At 34.9% G+C, this 16,716-nt stretch overlaps 2 protein-coding genes across 2 annotated transcripts in view; one reads left to right on the forward strand and one right to left on the reverse strand.

Moving 5' to 3' along the window:
- Positions 1 to 16,513, forward strand: part of LOC123537019 (uncharacterized) — a 28,337-nt gene extending 11,824 nt beyond the window's left edge. The window contains exon 4 of the mRNA XM_053528585.1: positions 287 to 16,513. Within this exon, the coding sequence (XP_053384560.1) occupies positions 287 to 2,946 (2,660 nt within the window). The 3' untranslated portion in view covers positions 2,947 to 16,513. The remainder of the gene's footprint in view (positions 1 to 286) is intronic.
- LOC128550037 (mucin-5B-like) lies at positions 9,958 to 10,500 on the reverse strand. The gene has a single exon (XM_053527900.1). It carries the CDS (start codon positions 10,498 to 10,500, stop codon positions 9,958 to 9,960), a length of 543 nt encoding a protein of 180 aa, XP_053383875.1.
- Positions 16,514 to 16,716: the final 203 nt, after the last annotated feature.

Raw genomic sequence — 16,716 nt, forward strand, 5'->3', positions numbered from 1 at the left:
TAGAAATAGGAATTTCAGAATAAGTAATCTTATCATTAGCTGACATGTGAACTAGACAGTCTGTGATACCGGTAGTTTTAACATTGTAGATATCAACAGGCATATTGTATTAATAATTTACATAGCTATGGAACAGTTAGTTTTAAAATGTAAATTCCATCCAGTCCCATAAAACTGTAAAGAAAAAATACCATTTCTGTTTTGTTTTCCTCCTGATCAAAGTCTGTGTGTCTCTGGAACAGGTATTTAAAGCATTCCAGGTTTAATAAGTTTTGATGTGTTTCAGGTGGCAATGTGTTCTGTATCCAGCTTTGGGGCAAGAAGAATCCACCATACATACAGACGTTACATTTCGCTTTTGGAATAGGAGCATTTGTTGCGCCGCTGCTGGCAAAACCATTCCTCTCCCACGGGGGTGTAGTTACAAATACATCCAGTATTGTTCAAGGAAATATTCCTGTGGCTCCATTCTTGACTAATCAGCTACATGTACATCCAAATATAACAAAAAGATCACCAGAATTTTCATATCTTCATTTTAACAAACTTAATACTGATTTACAAGAACTTGTACATGGAAAGGAGGAAGGCTGGAAAAGAAACAAGCGTGCTGGAAACAGTGCCAAATTTTATGTAATAGAAGGTGATCATGACTTAACTATAAGAAAAGACATTTTTAGAAATAGTAAAATACGATTTAAAAGACAGTCTGGAGATGATGAAGGAGGTTATAGTGGATGGTGGAAATGGAAAAGATATGTATCAAAGAGAGATACAACAAATGGTAATCCAGATGATCCAGTTTTAGGAACGACAACAACACCAAAGGCAGATGATGCTAAAAAGCCAGTTGAAAGTCCTGTTACTCCAATCAATGATGAGGCTAAGGAAGCAGGAACAGGTCCTGGTCATGCTGATACTGAAGCTACTAGTACAGGAAGTACTGCAGACAATGTTTATGAAAATAAAAAAGAATCTGAAAGTTTAGTTCCAGAAACCTCACAAAATAGTGAAGATTTGAGTACAAGTTCTGATGAAGTTGTCAATAAAAATGTGTCAGACACTTTCAAAGCTAAAAGTAATATCTCAGTAATGCCAAATGGTACTAATGGTGTCACCAGCACAGAAATGAACACACTTATAACTACACAATCCACAACAACTGAAGTTAAATTTCATAAACCAAGTGCAGCTACCGATACCAATAGAGAACCAGCAACTGCGGATGGTAAAGTTATTCACAAACCTAAAATACCTGCAAACACAGGTGGTGAAAGTGAATCAGATTCAGGATCTGTGAAGGAAGAAGTGAGCACTACAGCACCAGGCATAAGTAATAATTCTAAAGCAGAAAATATCTCACAGTTATCCAGTAACAACAGTGGCGGGGCAAGTGCTATGAATATATCAAATATTTCTTCAACATTGAAGCCAAAGAATTCTTCAGAGGCAACAAATAACAAGAGTACAGAAACAGTCAGTCCAGATGGAACTATCAAGTCAAGTATAAAGCCAAACACTACTACCATTCTAGCTACAAAATCAACAACAAAGAAACCAACCACTACTACAACACCACCACCACCAACTACAACAACAACACAAACTACAACTCCATCAACGACAACAACACAAACTACAACAGCTCCATCGACAACAACGACAACTACCCAAAAAACAACAACAACAGAGACAACAACAACAAGAATAGTGACAACAACAGAAAAACTTACAACAACAACTGTGAAAGTTACTACACCAAAGAAGCCAACACCACCACCAGCAACACAGGAAAAAGCAACTGAGTCTAGTACAAAGAAAACAACAGCATTGAATCAGCCTACAGAACACAATGACAAAAACACAAATACGACTGTCAGCCTAGTTACCACAACACCAAAAGTTTCCAGTACCAGTTCATCTGTCACAGTGGTCTCTCTGACCACCAATTCTACACTTTCTGATGATAAACTGAGTACCACTGAAGTCTCAATGAAACCAGAATCTACTGTAGACAGTTTTCTAAACAATGCAATTCATGCAGTGAAGAATATTTCCAAAATACAGTTTGCCTACCTAATTACAGGTTTAGCATTATTTCTGATTGCAATCTTGTTCTTAGTGCTGTATTGCAAAGACAAGAGACGTTTAACACCAGGTAGAGATTTTGAGGAACTTGAAAGATTCCGATCCCCTGTAACAAGTGCTAAAGCTGTATTGATTGTGTTACTAGGCGTGTTCTTTTTCTGCTACATGGGATTGGAAGTAACATTTGGAGCTTTGGTTACTACATTTGCTGTAGATTTCAACAAGTGGCCGAAGGAGCAAGGTGCTATGGCAGCAGCCATATTTTGGGGTTCATTGGCAACTGGGCGGGGTCTTTCAATCTTCCTGTCGAAGTGTTGTGGGCCCAGGGTCATGTTGATTATTGACTTGATATTTATGATAATTGGAGGATTAGTGCTATCTATAGGAATTCATGTCTATGATAAACTGTTGTGGCTGGGAACGTTGATTCTTGGCCTTGGAATGTCGTCTGCGTTTCCTGCTGGAATATCCTGGGCGGAGAACTACTTCCATCTCACTGGAAAATCCACAGCCGTTTTTGTGATAGGATCGGCACTTGGTCAAATGATTGTCCCAGTTGTTACAGGTTATCTGTATGAAAACTTAGGTGCCATTGTTCTAATGTATTCTAGTCTAGTTTTAAGCATATTGTCTCTTGTGATTTTCATATTAATGCAATGCGTGGCAGTGGGAAGAGGAATAACTCTGAAAGTACAGGAGAGAAATGGGTTTCTTCCCCTTGAAGATGATGATGATGAAAATTTAGAAATGGATGACTTAATTCATTTTGATAAATCTCAAGCAAGATCACGACATGATAAAAGAGGGGGAGGTAATGCAGAGTATCATACCTTGATATCTGATCTGGACGATGATTAAAATATTCATATGACTTTATTGTAAATGTATAATTTTGTACTTGTAACACATTATGAAATATTGGTTCTTGTTGTATTAGTATTGTTAAATAATTTGACTTTTTGTTACACAAAATCATTGAAATTTGATTGGTCAGTAGAGATTATGTGGCCACAGCTTATATATTGGTAAAATTCTGTGTTTTACCATAGTTATTTTCTTCACTGATTTATGAAATGTTGTTGATTTTTTACCAGTAAAATTTATTGCTGTTGCCTCTGGTATATTTATAACTTTTAAGCAATCTTTTAATGTTGAAACTGGTTAAATTTCACAAATTATTTGAGCTGTTAATTGTTTTACTCAAAAGAATGATTAGTACAGTAATCAAAATAATGTTAAAACAAAATTCGACATAATAAAACAGCGAATTTTTTTTTGAAAATTGCCAAATTTGTCAGGAGTAGTTGAAAGGTCAAGGTCACACTTAGGGGTCAAAAGTCAAAAGTTGATGCAGTTTCTCTTGTCTTGGCTGTAACTTAGCCATGGATGAAGATGTTCTTAAATATCTTGGCAGAAATGTTTGCCACAAACTAATGCAAATATTGAATTGGAACTTCCCCTTTTGAACTTATAAACTTCTGGTTAAAGTTTTGCATGCAAGTTACTCCAAAATTGATGCAGATACTGGATTGAAACTCTATAGATATTATAAAATTTAGGGTAATATTCCTGCTTCTGGTACAACAATTTGATTATTCCAGCATTTGGACAGCTCTTGTTTCTTTTTTCATATAATTACCTCCCAAAAAAGATTTCCTGAACTGAGCATATGTTGGTATCATGATAGGGTCATTTTGAGGGTTACCATACCTGTACTTATGAAAAGTTTGTTAAACATGAATGATTGTAAATATTTTATTTGTTATTGCATATGTAGTGCTTCAATATAATTTTGTAGCAATATTTCTGTGTTCAGATAGTTCTATATTTTCTGTGCCTTCAGCAATCTGGTTCTTATGTATTAGTGTATGTAGGGGCAATATATTTGTTTGTTTCTTCTTTGATTTTCATATTAATATATAATCATGTATAACATGATAGCTTATGTAAATGTAAATAAATGAGCCGCGCCATGAGAAAAGTAACATAGTGCATTTGCGACCAGCCTGCACATCCAGAAAAACCATTAGCAAACAGCATGGATCCTGAACACTGTGCAGATGCGCAGGCTGGTCTGGATCCATGCTGGTTGCAAACGCACTACAGTATGTTGGTTTTCTCATGGCGCGGCTCAATTATGTTATTTGCTACTTAAATTAGTTTGTAGATGCTGAGAGAAACTTCACACAATAGTTGTGATGAGACTATAATGTTTCATTGTTCACGTAATAAATACCAGCCTACAGTCACATAAGTTCTTACAAAGTTAAAATAGGATTGTAAAAACAGTACTGTAAATTCTGGTATTTTCACGTGGACTTTATTCAGCAGTTTATTATACGCCCAAAGGGACGTATTATGTTATGGTCCCGGTGTCCGTCCGTCTGTCCGAGCCCACGAATGAACATTTGTTGGGTACAGAGAACAATAGGTAACAGTAAATTTTATTCATTCCGTAATGTTTTTGGGGTACTTTTTGTCGCTTATTGGGTACTTTTTAATAAAAGAAATACCCAATAAAGGTCCATCTGTGGGATCTTCCGTCCGTCCGTTAGCAATTTCGTGTCCGCTCTGTAACTCTTGAACCCCTTGAAGGATTTCAAAAAAACTTGACACAAATGTTCACCACACCGAGACGTCATGCAGAGTGCATGTTTTGGATGTCTCATTTCAAGGTCAAGGTCACACTTAGGGGTCAATGGTCATATGAGTGTGTTTCGTGTCCGCTCTGTAACTCTTGAACTGCTTGAAGGATTTTGAAGAAAAGTGGCACAAATGTCCACCACACTGAGGCGACGTGCAGAGTGCATGTTTTAATGGAATCGCTTCAAGGTCAAGGTCACACTTAGGGGTCAAAGTTCATATATGACTGCTTTGTATATATTGCTATGCATTGCAGTGCTCTTGTTTTTATTTGGCAGATCCCTTTTTGTTCTTTTACAATAAATTTTTTTGGAATTACTTCCCTTTTTGGTTACTATGTATAGCTTATTTTGAAACTTTTTTTATTATTGGCTGTAGGGAAAAACCGAGACCACTTTTCTGTGGTACAACATGGATGGTACATCCAATTTTTAGCTCATCTGATTTTTTGAAAAAAAATGATGAGTTATTGTCATCACTTGAGCGGTTGTCGGCGTCGGCGTCGGTGTCGGCGTCGGCGTCTGCGTCGGCGTTGCCTGGTTAAGTTTTATGTTTAGGTCAGCTTTTCTCCTAAACTATCAAAGCTATTGCTTTGAAACTTGGAATACTTGTTCACCATCATAAGCTGACCCTGTATAGCAAGAAACATAACTCCATCTTGCTTTTTGCAAGATTTTTGGCCCCTTTTGTACTTAGAAAATATCAGATTTCTTGGTTAAGTTTTATGTTTAGGTCAACTTTTCTCCTAAAGTATCAAAGCTATTGCTTTGAAACTTGGAATACTTGTTCACCATCATAAGCAGACCCTGTACATCAAGAAACATAACTCCATCTTGCTTTTTGCAAGATTTATTGCCCCTTTTGGACTTAGAAAATCAGTTTTCTTGGTTAAGTTTTATGTTTAGGTCAGCTTTTATCCTAAACTATCAAAGCTATTGCTTTAAAACTTGCAACACTTGTTCACCATCATAAGTTGACCCTGTACAGCAAGAAACATAACTCCGTCCTGCTTTTTGCAAGATTTATGGCCCCTTTTGGACTTAGAAAATATCAGATTTCTTGGTTAAGTTTTATGTTTAGGTCAACTTTTTCTCTTAAACTATCAAAGCTATTGCTTTGAAACTTGCAACACTTGTTCACCATCATAAGCTGACCCTGTACAGCAAGCAACATAACTCCATCCTGCTTTTTGCAATAATTATTGCCCCTTTTGGACTTAGAAAATCATTTTCTTGGTTGAGTATTATGTTTAAGTCAACTTTTCTCATAAACTATCAAAGCTATTGCTTTAAAACTTGCAACAGTTTTTCACCATCATAAGTGGACACTGTACATCAAGAAACATAATTCTATCCTGCTTTTTGCAAGAATGATGGCCCTTTTTAGACTTAGAAAATCATGGGTAGGACAATATTTCTATTGCACAAAAAAAATCAGATGAGCGTCAGCACCCGCAAGGCGGTGCTCTTGTTAGATGTATTTTGACATAACTTTACCTGGTAAGAATTTTTTTGTGGACTTGGAAATTTTTTTTTTTTTGAATTTCTTCTTTTTGTTGTTCCTGTCCTTTGGGCTTCAGCAGTCATGTTCTTTAAATTTTCCCATCCTGTGATGTAACCCTTTGGGCGTATATTGCCCCGCTTGGCGGCGCTCTTATTGATAGCAGCCTCAGTCCTCTTGTAAAGAGTTCATGTTGCAGTAGTTTTTGTAACATGCAGAAGCATGTCCATTTGGATAACATTCAGATATATATTGTCAGACAATACAGGATATTAGTGTATAAGGGAGATAATAAGGTTTTGAACTTATAGCTATCTTGTTTCACAGAAAAATGGAAAAATATCTGTCGAATAGAATTTTCTTCATTTATTTTATCATCTAGAAAGAAATTACCAGATGTGCATTTAAGAATAAAATGAAGTTGTCTAATTTGGTTTATCTAGAGAACAGTAAGTTACATTATTTCACATAAGTTTTTATAAGCTATAGACAAGATGTGTTTAAATATGTGTGAGAGTGAATTAATCCGAATTGTGATTCAGAGACTGTGGACCAGCTGTAGAGCAAGTATGATGTGGATATGTTATACTTCACTAGCCCTGGTATGTTCTTTAATAAGGCGTATCAGAAAACAACATGCCATCATACAACAGTAACATATGGCAATTGCAGGGAAACTAAATTCTGCAATTCAGCTTATTTTTATAGACCAGCATATACTTCACATACATAGACTTGTAATATATGTACCTCTAAAATAGAAATGCCTCTCTTACATTATTTTTTATATAATTTCTTGCAAATGCACTAGTTTTGTATACTTTTGGTAATTGCCATGGATTCGTAGCCAGATATATTCAGTTTTAATGTTCATAAAACTAGAACACTAGAAAGAATCTGTACAATTTGCAGAAAAATATTTGTTACTGTTATGTATTTATTTTTCTCCAGTCTACTTTCCCTTTTTTGTCTGGCTATATATAACCTGTAGATAGTGTAAGGGAAAATAACTTATTGGAAATATTTATGAACAGTCACTTGCTGTATAAGAACATGTTTTGTTCATGAATAGAACTTAAAACAATAATTTCAGTTCATTTATTTTTTAAACTACATATACATAGAATATAATTATTTTTTTGTGTTCAGAAATTTATGTATTTTTACTACAGGAGTTCATGCTTTAACCACCTGCTCTTTCTGTTCTTGTTAAGCTTTGATATTGAGATTTATAAAATGGATTGGTCCATCATTTAGTTTTGGCAGTACCACTTATGATTCAAAGGGGTGTTCACTGAAAATTTACTGACTGAATAACACACAGTGAAGTCCAAGATCAGCCTGCACAGAAACTTGGATGCTGATGGTCTGCACTCGTCTCAAAGGCAAAATCACTTGGCAGTAGGCATTGATGGCTCAAGCACTCTGGTCAACTCAAGCACTCGGATTGACTAAAGCAATTTAGGTGGTCTGTGGTCATTTTCTATTATTTGATGGCTCAAAACTCTGTATAACTTTTGCCCATCCCATAACAATATTTTTTATAGCTATTTTCTTCATTGACTATGAAATCTTGTTGTTTTTTGTTTGCAATCTTAGTGACAATCATGAATAAGTCTCATGATGTCCCAAACTGGCAATATTGATGTGCCAAACACTGTCTGTGATTGTAGTGTGACTGGTTGCCAAAGTAACTGGTTTGTCAAAGCAATTGGTTTGCCACTGTGATTATACTATCGCTAGTTGACACTGATAATGATGTCATAGTGTGAATGGTTGCAGCTGTGATGATAGTGTGAATGGTTTCCAAAGTGACCGGTTGCCACTGTGATTATTGTGTGACTGGTTGCCACTGTGATTATTGTGCGACTGGTTGTCACTGTGATGACAGTGTGACTGGTTGCCACTGTGATTATTGTGTGACTGGTTGTCATTGTGATTATTGTGTGACTGGTTGTCACTGTGATGACAGTGCGACTGGTTGCCACTGTGATTATTGTGTGACTGGTTGCCAGTGTGATTATTGTGTGACTGGTTGTCAGTGTGATTATTGTGTGACTGGTTGTCACTGTGATGACAGTGTGACTGGTTGCCACTGTGATTATTGTGTGACTGGTTGCCACTGTGATTTTTAGCTCACCTGTCACAAAGTGACAAGGTGAGCTTTTGTGATCGCGCGGTGTCCGTCGTCCGTCCGTCCGTGCGTATGTCCGTAAACTTTTGCTTGTGACCACTCTAGAGGTCACATTTTTCATGGGATCTTTATGAAAGTTGGTCAGAATGTTCATCTTGATGATATCTAGGTCAAGTTCGAAACTGGTTCACGTGCCATCAAAAACTAGGTCAGTAGGTCTAAAAATAGAAAAACCTTGTGACCTCTCTAGAGGCCATACATTTCACAAGATCTTCATGAAACTTGGTCAGAATGTTCACCTTGATGATATCTAGGTCAAGTTCGAAACTAGGACATGTGCCGTCAAAAACTAGGTCAGTAGGTCTAAAAATAGAAAAACCTTGTGACCTCTCTAGAGGCCATATATTTCACAAGATCTTCATGAAAATTGGTCAGAACGTTCACCTTGATAATATCTAGGTCAAGTTCGAAACTGGGTCACGTGCCATCAAAAACTAGGTCAGTAGGTCAAATAATAGAAAAACCTTGTGACCTCTCTAGAGGCCATATTTTTCATGGGATCTGTATGAAAGTTGGTCAGAATGTTCATCTTGATGATATCTAGGTCAAGTTCGAAACTGGGTCATGTGCGATCAAAAACTAGGTCAGTAGGTCTAAAAGTAGAAAAACCTTGTGACCTCTCTAGAGGCCATATATTTCATGAGATCTTCATGAAAATTGGTCAGAATGTTCACCTTGATGATATCTAGGTCAAGTTCGAAAGTTGGTCACGTGCGGTCAAAAACTAGGTCAGTAGGTCAAATAATAGAAAAATCTTGTGACCTCTCTAAAGGCCATATTTTTCATGGGATCTGTATGAAAATTGGTCTGAATGTTCATCTTGATGATATCTAGATCAAGTTTGAAAGTGGGTCACGTGCCATCAAAAACTAGGTCAGTAGGTCAAATAATAGAAAAACCTTGTGACCTCTCTAAAGGCCATATTTTTCATAGGATCTGTATGAAAATTGGTCTGAATGTTTATCTGGATGATATCTAGGTCAAGTTTGAAACAGGGTCATGTGCGGTGAAAAACTAGGTCATTAGGTCTAAAAATAGAAAAACCTTGTGACCTCTCTAGAGACCATACTTGTGAATGGGTCTCCATAAGAATTGGTCAGAATGTTCACCTTGATGATATCTAGGTCAAGTTTGAAACTGGGTCACGTGCCAAAAAAACTAGGTTAGTAGGTCAAATAATAGAAAAACCTTGTGACCTCTCTAGAAGCCATACTTTTCATGGGATCTGTATGAAAGTTGTTCTGAATGTTCATCTTGATGATATCTAGGTCAAGTTTGAAACTGGGTCAACTGCGGTCAAAAGCTAGGTCAGTAGGTCTAAAATTATTAAAATCTTTTGACCTCTCTAGAGACCATATATTTCAATGGATCTTCATGAAAATTGGTCAGAGTTTTTATCTTGATAATATCTAGGTCAAGTTCAAAACTGGGTCACATGAGCTCAAAAACTAGGTCACTATGTCAAATAATAGAAAAAACGACGTCATACTCAAAACTGTGTCATGTAGGAAGAGGTGAGCGATTCAGGACCATCATGGTCCTCTTGTTGTGTGACTGGTTGCCAGTGTGATTATTGTGTGACTGGTTGTCAGTGTGATTATTGTGTGACTGGTTGTCACTGTGATGACAGTGTGACTGGTTGCCACTGTGATTATTTTGTGACTGGTTGCCACTGTGATTATTGTGTGACTGGTTGCCACTGTGATTATTGTGTGACTGGTTGTCCCTGTGATGACAGTGTGACTGGTTGCCAGTGTGATTATTGTGTGACTGGTTGCCAGTGTGATTATTGTGTGACTGGTTGTCCCTTTGATGACAGTGTGACTGGTTGCCACTGTGATTATTGTCAGACTATTTGCCAGTGTGATGACAGTGTGACTGGTTGTCCCTGTGATGACAGTGTGACTGGTTGCCACTGTGATTATTGTGTGACTGGTTGCCACTGTGATGACAGTGTGACTGGTTGCCAGTGTGATTATTGTGTGACTGGTTGCCACTGTGATGACAGTGTGACTGGTTGCCAGTGTAATGACAGTGTGACTGGTTGCTGGTGTGATGATTAAAGTACAACACATTTTCTGATAATAAAACAAAATATTTGGTTCACAAGTTCTTGCCCAAAAAATATATATCTCCAACAAGTTAGAAGATTATAATCATTAGCTCGACTATTCGAAGAATAAGTAGAGCTAACCTACTCACCACGGCGTCGGCGTCACACCCTGGTTAAGTTTTTCGTACCAGTCCACATTTTGAAAAAATCTTTTGAGATAAAGCTTTGAAACTTTCAACACTTGTTTACCATCACCATGTCCAGTTGTAGGCAAAAGGACATAACTCTGTCAAGCATTTTGACTGAATTATAACCCCTTTTGACTTAGAAATCTTGGTTAAGTTTTTCGTACCAGTTCGTATTTTGACAAAGTCTTTTGAGATAAAGCTTTGAAACTTTCAACACTTGTTTACCATCACCATGTCCAGTTGTTGGCAAGAGTACATATCTCCATCAAGCATTTTGGTTGAATTATTGCCCCTTTTTGACTTAGAAATCTTGGTTAAGTTTTTCGTACCATTCTACATTTTGACAAAGTCTTTTGAGATAAAGCTTTGAAACTTTCAACACTTGTTTACCATCACCATGTCCAGTTGTAGGCAAGAGTACATAACTCCATCAAGCATTTGGGCTGAATTATGGCCCTTTTTGAACTTGGAAATTGGTTCTGTTTTCATATATGCCCATGTTTTGTCAAGACTATTTGACATATGACTTTTAAACTTTAAACACTTGTTTATCATTATGATTTCCATCTGTAGGCAAGAGTACATAACTCTGACAACTATTTTGGCTGAATGATGGCCCTTTTTGGACTTTGAAATTTTTGTCAAAACTATTTGAACTGTGGCTTTGAAACTTTTAACACTAGCTAGTATATCAACATGAATTCCATCTGTAGGCAAGTGTACATAACTCTGTCAACTATTTCGACTGAATTATGACCCTTTTTGGACTTGGAAATTAGTTAAATTTCTCATACAAGTCCATATTTTGCCTAACATATAACTTAATAACATATTTGCCATCATGGTCACACATTGCCACTTAGTGCAAGACTAATCGAAATCCACAAATACAGGAACATTTTTTGTTTAATCCATTTTTTTCTTTTGTCTGAAAATCTATGGAAATATTTTGACCCCATTCTTCAATCAATTCTTCGAATAGTCGAGCGCGCTGTCATCCGACAGCTCTTGTTGTTATTGAAGTTACCTCCCTTTCATTAATGCTGAAATGATGTGGATTATACACCAGTCTTCTATCCTTGAATGTATTCATTAATTTTGGATTAATATGGAAGTTACAAACTTAATTAAAAGCAGTTAATGCATTTGTGTATGAGAGTTGTTTTGCAAATTTACTAGTCCACCGATTAATTCACAATTTCTGTAGCAAGATTTTTCCTTGATATTTCTTTAAATATAAGACAATATCTTTGCTACTATACATTACTTTCAAGAACTCTAAACCTGGTTATAACATTGTTTTAAAGTTTTGAAATATCTCAGTAAGATTTTTATTTGTTGTCAAAAACAAATTTTAGTGGGTATTCCATTGTAAATTCAATACATTTTTTTTCTGGCAAAATTCCACATTTGACACAACTTGTTATTGAATGAATGAAGCATTCAGATTATCTTGAAAGGTATAATATACACATGTAAGCATTGCACAAAGTTGTGAGAAAAAAATCAGATCTTTCATGGCCAAAATATTACACAAGGATTTTCCTATGAAAATTACAATACATCTTTGTCCGTGAAAATGAAATGATTTAAATTTTATTTTAAATTCTTAAAGGTTCTCGCCTACAGTTTGGGTGAACTTTTTCAGCATGTTCACTTCCACCATGTTTGGCATAGAATGTGTATATGACATTAAAAATTATAAAGTGAGTGAAAATAAAAGTTAGATATTGGTAAAAATGCAAGAAGAATGTTAATTTTCTGCATTATTTCAAAAGCGTTGCAATGGTTTACTACCTTCTGCACAATAGTTTTTATTTATAAGAATATCTTGCAAAAATCTTATGTCAGTTTGTTTGTACCACCAGTCACTTGCAGAGTACTTTCTTATTTTTTTTTTATTTTTGAGAGAAATTATTTTTCACCTAAAATGTGTTGGTTAGTCCCTTTAGTACAGGCCCTTTAGAATGATGAGTAAATTGTATCTAGGTTTTTATCAAATAAGAAATCAGAAAAAAATGGATTAAACAGTAAGTAAAATACTTATGTCAATGGAGACACTTGTATATATATATATATATATATATATATATATATATATATATATATATATATATATATATATATATATGTTGATATATCTTGTATTATTTTATGTCTTTGCCATAATTTTCTTGTTGATGAATTAAAAATTTTGTTAATGGCAAACAGGAAAATATTTTTCCCATTTGCTTTATAACAAAAACTGAATTTGAGTAAATGTTTTATAGCAAAGGTCAGGTAGGGGACACCTGTGATAAACAGAACAGTATATATTGTAAAGCATGTGGTAAAAGCTGTTTCTTTAGTAAGCAGGAAGATGTTTTATTTTAGCTATTTATGCTTTGATTTTTTTATCACTTTACTGTATGCAGTTTTCTTTCCTTTATGAATCGAGAGTCGTAGAAAGGCATTCTGTAAGTACTGGTAATACTTTAACCCTTGCCCTGCCAAATTTCTATAATGAACTTGTCCATCTTTCAGTTCGGACAATTGTTAAAAGGGGTGTTTACCAAAAAAATACTGACTAAATGGCGAACAGTGCAGATCATGATCAGACTGCACGGTTGTTCAGGCTGATCTTGATCTGCACTGGTCGCAAAAGCAGAATCAGTCATGTCCTATATGATAGGGTTGATAAGGGTTAAATATGGCCTCACTTTTTAAAAATGATGACATGTCAAATTTCTCAAATAAAGAGAAAAAGTTCAATATTTTATCCAGTGTTTGACCTCTATCTGACCTTCAGATTATCAGTTTGTACATGTATGTTTTGATACAATAATACAGTGAAGTATATGTTAATGTGATATTGTTGTTACCGTTACTTATGATCTTCTATATACAGATGTAAATAGGTTATTCTGTTGGGTAAGATTTGACAGTATTGTTGTTTATGTTAAATATTGTATTAGAATTTGTCCTTACAAAGACTGAAGACAGGGTCCATGCTTTCTACATGATATTACAGCTTATAGTCCTCCTGGTTGACCTTTATCAGTAGTCTGTTGTTTGATTTATCAATTTTTCATAAAGTTCAGCTTTATTTTGCAACATGTTAGGTTATACTTCATTTTAAAATTTCCCAGGGGCTGTTGTAGGAACTGTCTCTGTTGTTAAGATATCTTTAATAGTGCATGTACTTTTCCCTGTGTACAGTTCTTGCGTATGAAAAATTTGAAGAAAAAAAATTCTTTTCCAATGTTAACGAAAGATTTACAATGTTTCTTTTTTTGCTAAGATATCCTGAAAGATTTATAAGAATTCACCTGGAAATAAAGGGAAAAGTGAAATCTTAAAACTTTCTGGTGTCCAAAATGTCTTAAATTTGAATTGCAAAAATACTCTATCAGAATCATTTTTTGACAAAACTGTTAAGAGACATTGTGAAAATTAAAAAACTTTTATTACACCTCATAAGAATGAAATGGTATATGAATAGTTTTGTCCTAAAAGAAAACCGCTTCCACTTAGCAGTTTATGTAAATGTCTTCAAAATCTGAGTATTTTAGATTTATGTAAATGAAGCTGTTGACAATTTGGCGTTTTTGACTCATCTGATCAATGTTCAGAGTGAACTATAAGTATAGATGGATGATCTGGTATCATTTCTACTTAAACATCTTTTTCACTGAAACTATTTGCTGGAAGGTATGGTCTTTAAAGTTGCTCAGAGAATTCCATTCCTTGCAGAATTTTTGGTTGTTATGACAACCAAATGGAAAAACTTAAAGAAATCTTCTCAAAAACTCCAGGCCCTGGGATCAAAATTTGTCTCACCCGGGGTTCACTTGTTTAACTAGCCTTTATACAAGATTCTACTTATCTGAAACCTCAAGCCTCCGAGCTTAGGTATTTGGCATGTAGCATTGTGTTAATAAGTTTGTTCATGTTATACCTCTCGGGTCAAAGTTGGCCCCGTGCGTGGAAAGAGAATCTTAAAAAATTTCTTGTGTAAAGCCTGAAGCCCTAGAACTTAGATATCTGGCATGTAGCATTAGTGTGTCTTGGTCTTTTATCAGTTTTGTTCAAATCAAACCACCAGGGTTAAAATTGTCTCAGCCCAGGAGTCACATGTTTTACATACATTGTAGACTTATATAAGAAAAACTTTCAGAATGTCGTCTGAAGATGCAAGACCAAGACATTTGATATGTAGCATCTCTAGTGGTCCTCTACCATATTCATTAAGACCTAGCCTTTGGTGTCAAAATTTGCCCTGCCCATGGAGGTCACACATTTTGTATAGATTTATGTAGGAAAATCTTTAAAAATCTTCTCTCTAAAACACAAGGCCTTGAGCTTATGTATTTGGTATATAGCATTGTGTAGAGGTCCTCTGCCAAGAAGTGGTGTACCCATTTGAGTCGGGTGAGCGATAAAGATCCATCGTGGCCATCTTGTTAGGTGTTGCCTATAAATTTCAGGCACATAATATTTTTGAATTATTCCCTGATGCCAAAGAATTGTAAGGACTGTGATGTTTTGTTTAAATTGATCAACTGTAGATTAATTGCTTTCTTTGTTACCATGGTGACCAGATATAATATGATTTGCTTCTTGAACATTTTCAGAAGAAGAAGTAAAACTTTTCAAAGAAGCTCAAAATTTCTATTGCCACTGCAGTCACAAAATTACTTAGTTATTCATTTTTTATACTTGAAGTTTGTTATGCTGTAAAAAATACAGTTTTTAGAGAAAATCACCTCTCTCTTCAATCTTTCAGTGGAATTCAGATGGATAATCTTGTTGTAATTTGAATTCTTTGTCTCGTTTTGCGTAAGAAAATACTGTGCCACGACTGTTTCCGTTAAATCTTTACTATTATACCTGTAAATTTACTCAGAATTCATCTTAGATATTAGTTGTTTTATATAGCTTTTAAAGCTACAAGTTAAAACGCACTAGTTTTGTTTCTATCTCAAAGTCAATGTTTTGTTTTGGACTGAAATTCCAGTTTGTACAAGGAAATGTTAAGTACAATGTACTAACAATTTTGGTACAGATGTACTTGTTAAAGGTAAAACAGCAGTAACTTGAAATGAGGATCAAAATTTCAATCAAAATATATGTGCAAAAAAAAAGATTTTAAAAGTTGTCAAGTGGAAATAGAAGCCAAAACTATCTAGTTAAATTTTCATAATTTTATTGCTTGTGGAAAAATGTGGAAGCACTTTCTGCTGTGAAAGTTCCTCTTTATAAAAAAGATTGAAAACAAGATAGAAAGTCAGGTTAGAGCATTTGAATATAATTATGTCCTTTGACAAAATATTACACATGAATTAATAGACACTTCTTTGTGGTATTGTCCGTATGTTGTAAGTATATTTAGTATATATTGAAAAATGAAACAATTTTACACATGTTTGCTATATGAGTATCTGAAACATTTTGCCTTTTTTTTTAGGAGAATGTTTACTTCAGTTCTATTTATTTGTATTTTTTTGCAGGGGTATGGAATATTTAGGGATACTAAATACATCAATAATTACGGATTTAATGTTATTTTTGTGCATTTAAATGGTTTTAATCTACTCCATGAATTGTACTAGTCAAAAAGATCCACCTGTGTTAATTTGTAGTTCACCTTCCTGATGTAAGTAAGCTTTATTGTAACTGTGTGAAACAGAAAGTTAAAGTGTTCAGTGTCTAGGTAGACATACTATCAGTAATAGTTTTGTTACTCAGAAGTAAACATTTATTTTTTATCTAAAGCTTCTGTAGTGCTTTAAGTCTTATTTGATTACATTTATTGATGTAAGAAACATTGATTTTGAATGTTATATTAAATTATGTTACATACAAACATTTTTTGTTGTGATTTGTATTCTTAATATGTGTTTGGGTCATAGAACAATCAGTCATATGCAGATAGGACACAAAGTGATTTTATTTGATGTATATGTGAGACAACCTTGACAAAGAAATCTCTTTAAAAAATTGATGTTCACTATCCAAAGTTATTATTTCATAAATGGTGGGAAATTATTTCATCCTGTATTATTATATTA

Source organism: Mercenaria mercenaria, chromosome 17 (genome assembly GCF_021730395.1).
Source record: "Mercenaria mercenaria strain notata chromosome 17, MADL_Memer_1, whole genome shotgun sequence".
NCBI classification, from domain to species: domain Eukaryota; kingdom Metazoa; phylum Mollusca; class Bivalvia; order Venerida; family Veneridae; genus Mercenaria; species Mercenaria mercenaria.

Excerpts from the sequence above, each read along its gene's own strand:
- LOC128550037 (XM_053527900.1), bottom strand. The coding sequence starts at position 10,500 with ATGTGTTGTACTTTAATCATCACACCAGCAACCAGTCACACTGTCATT.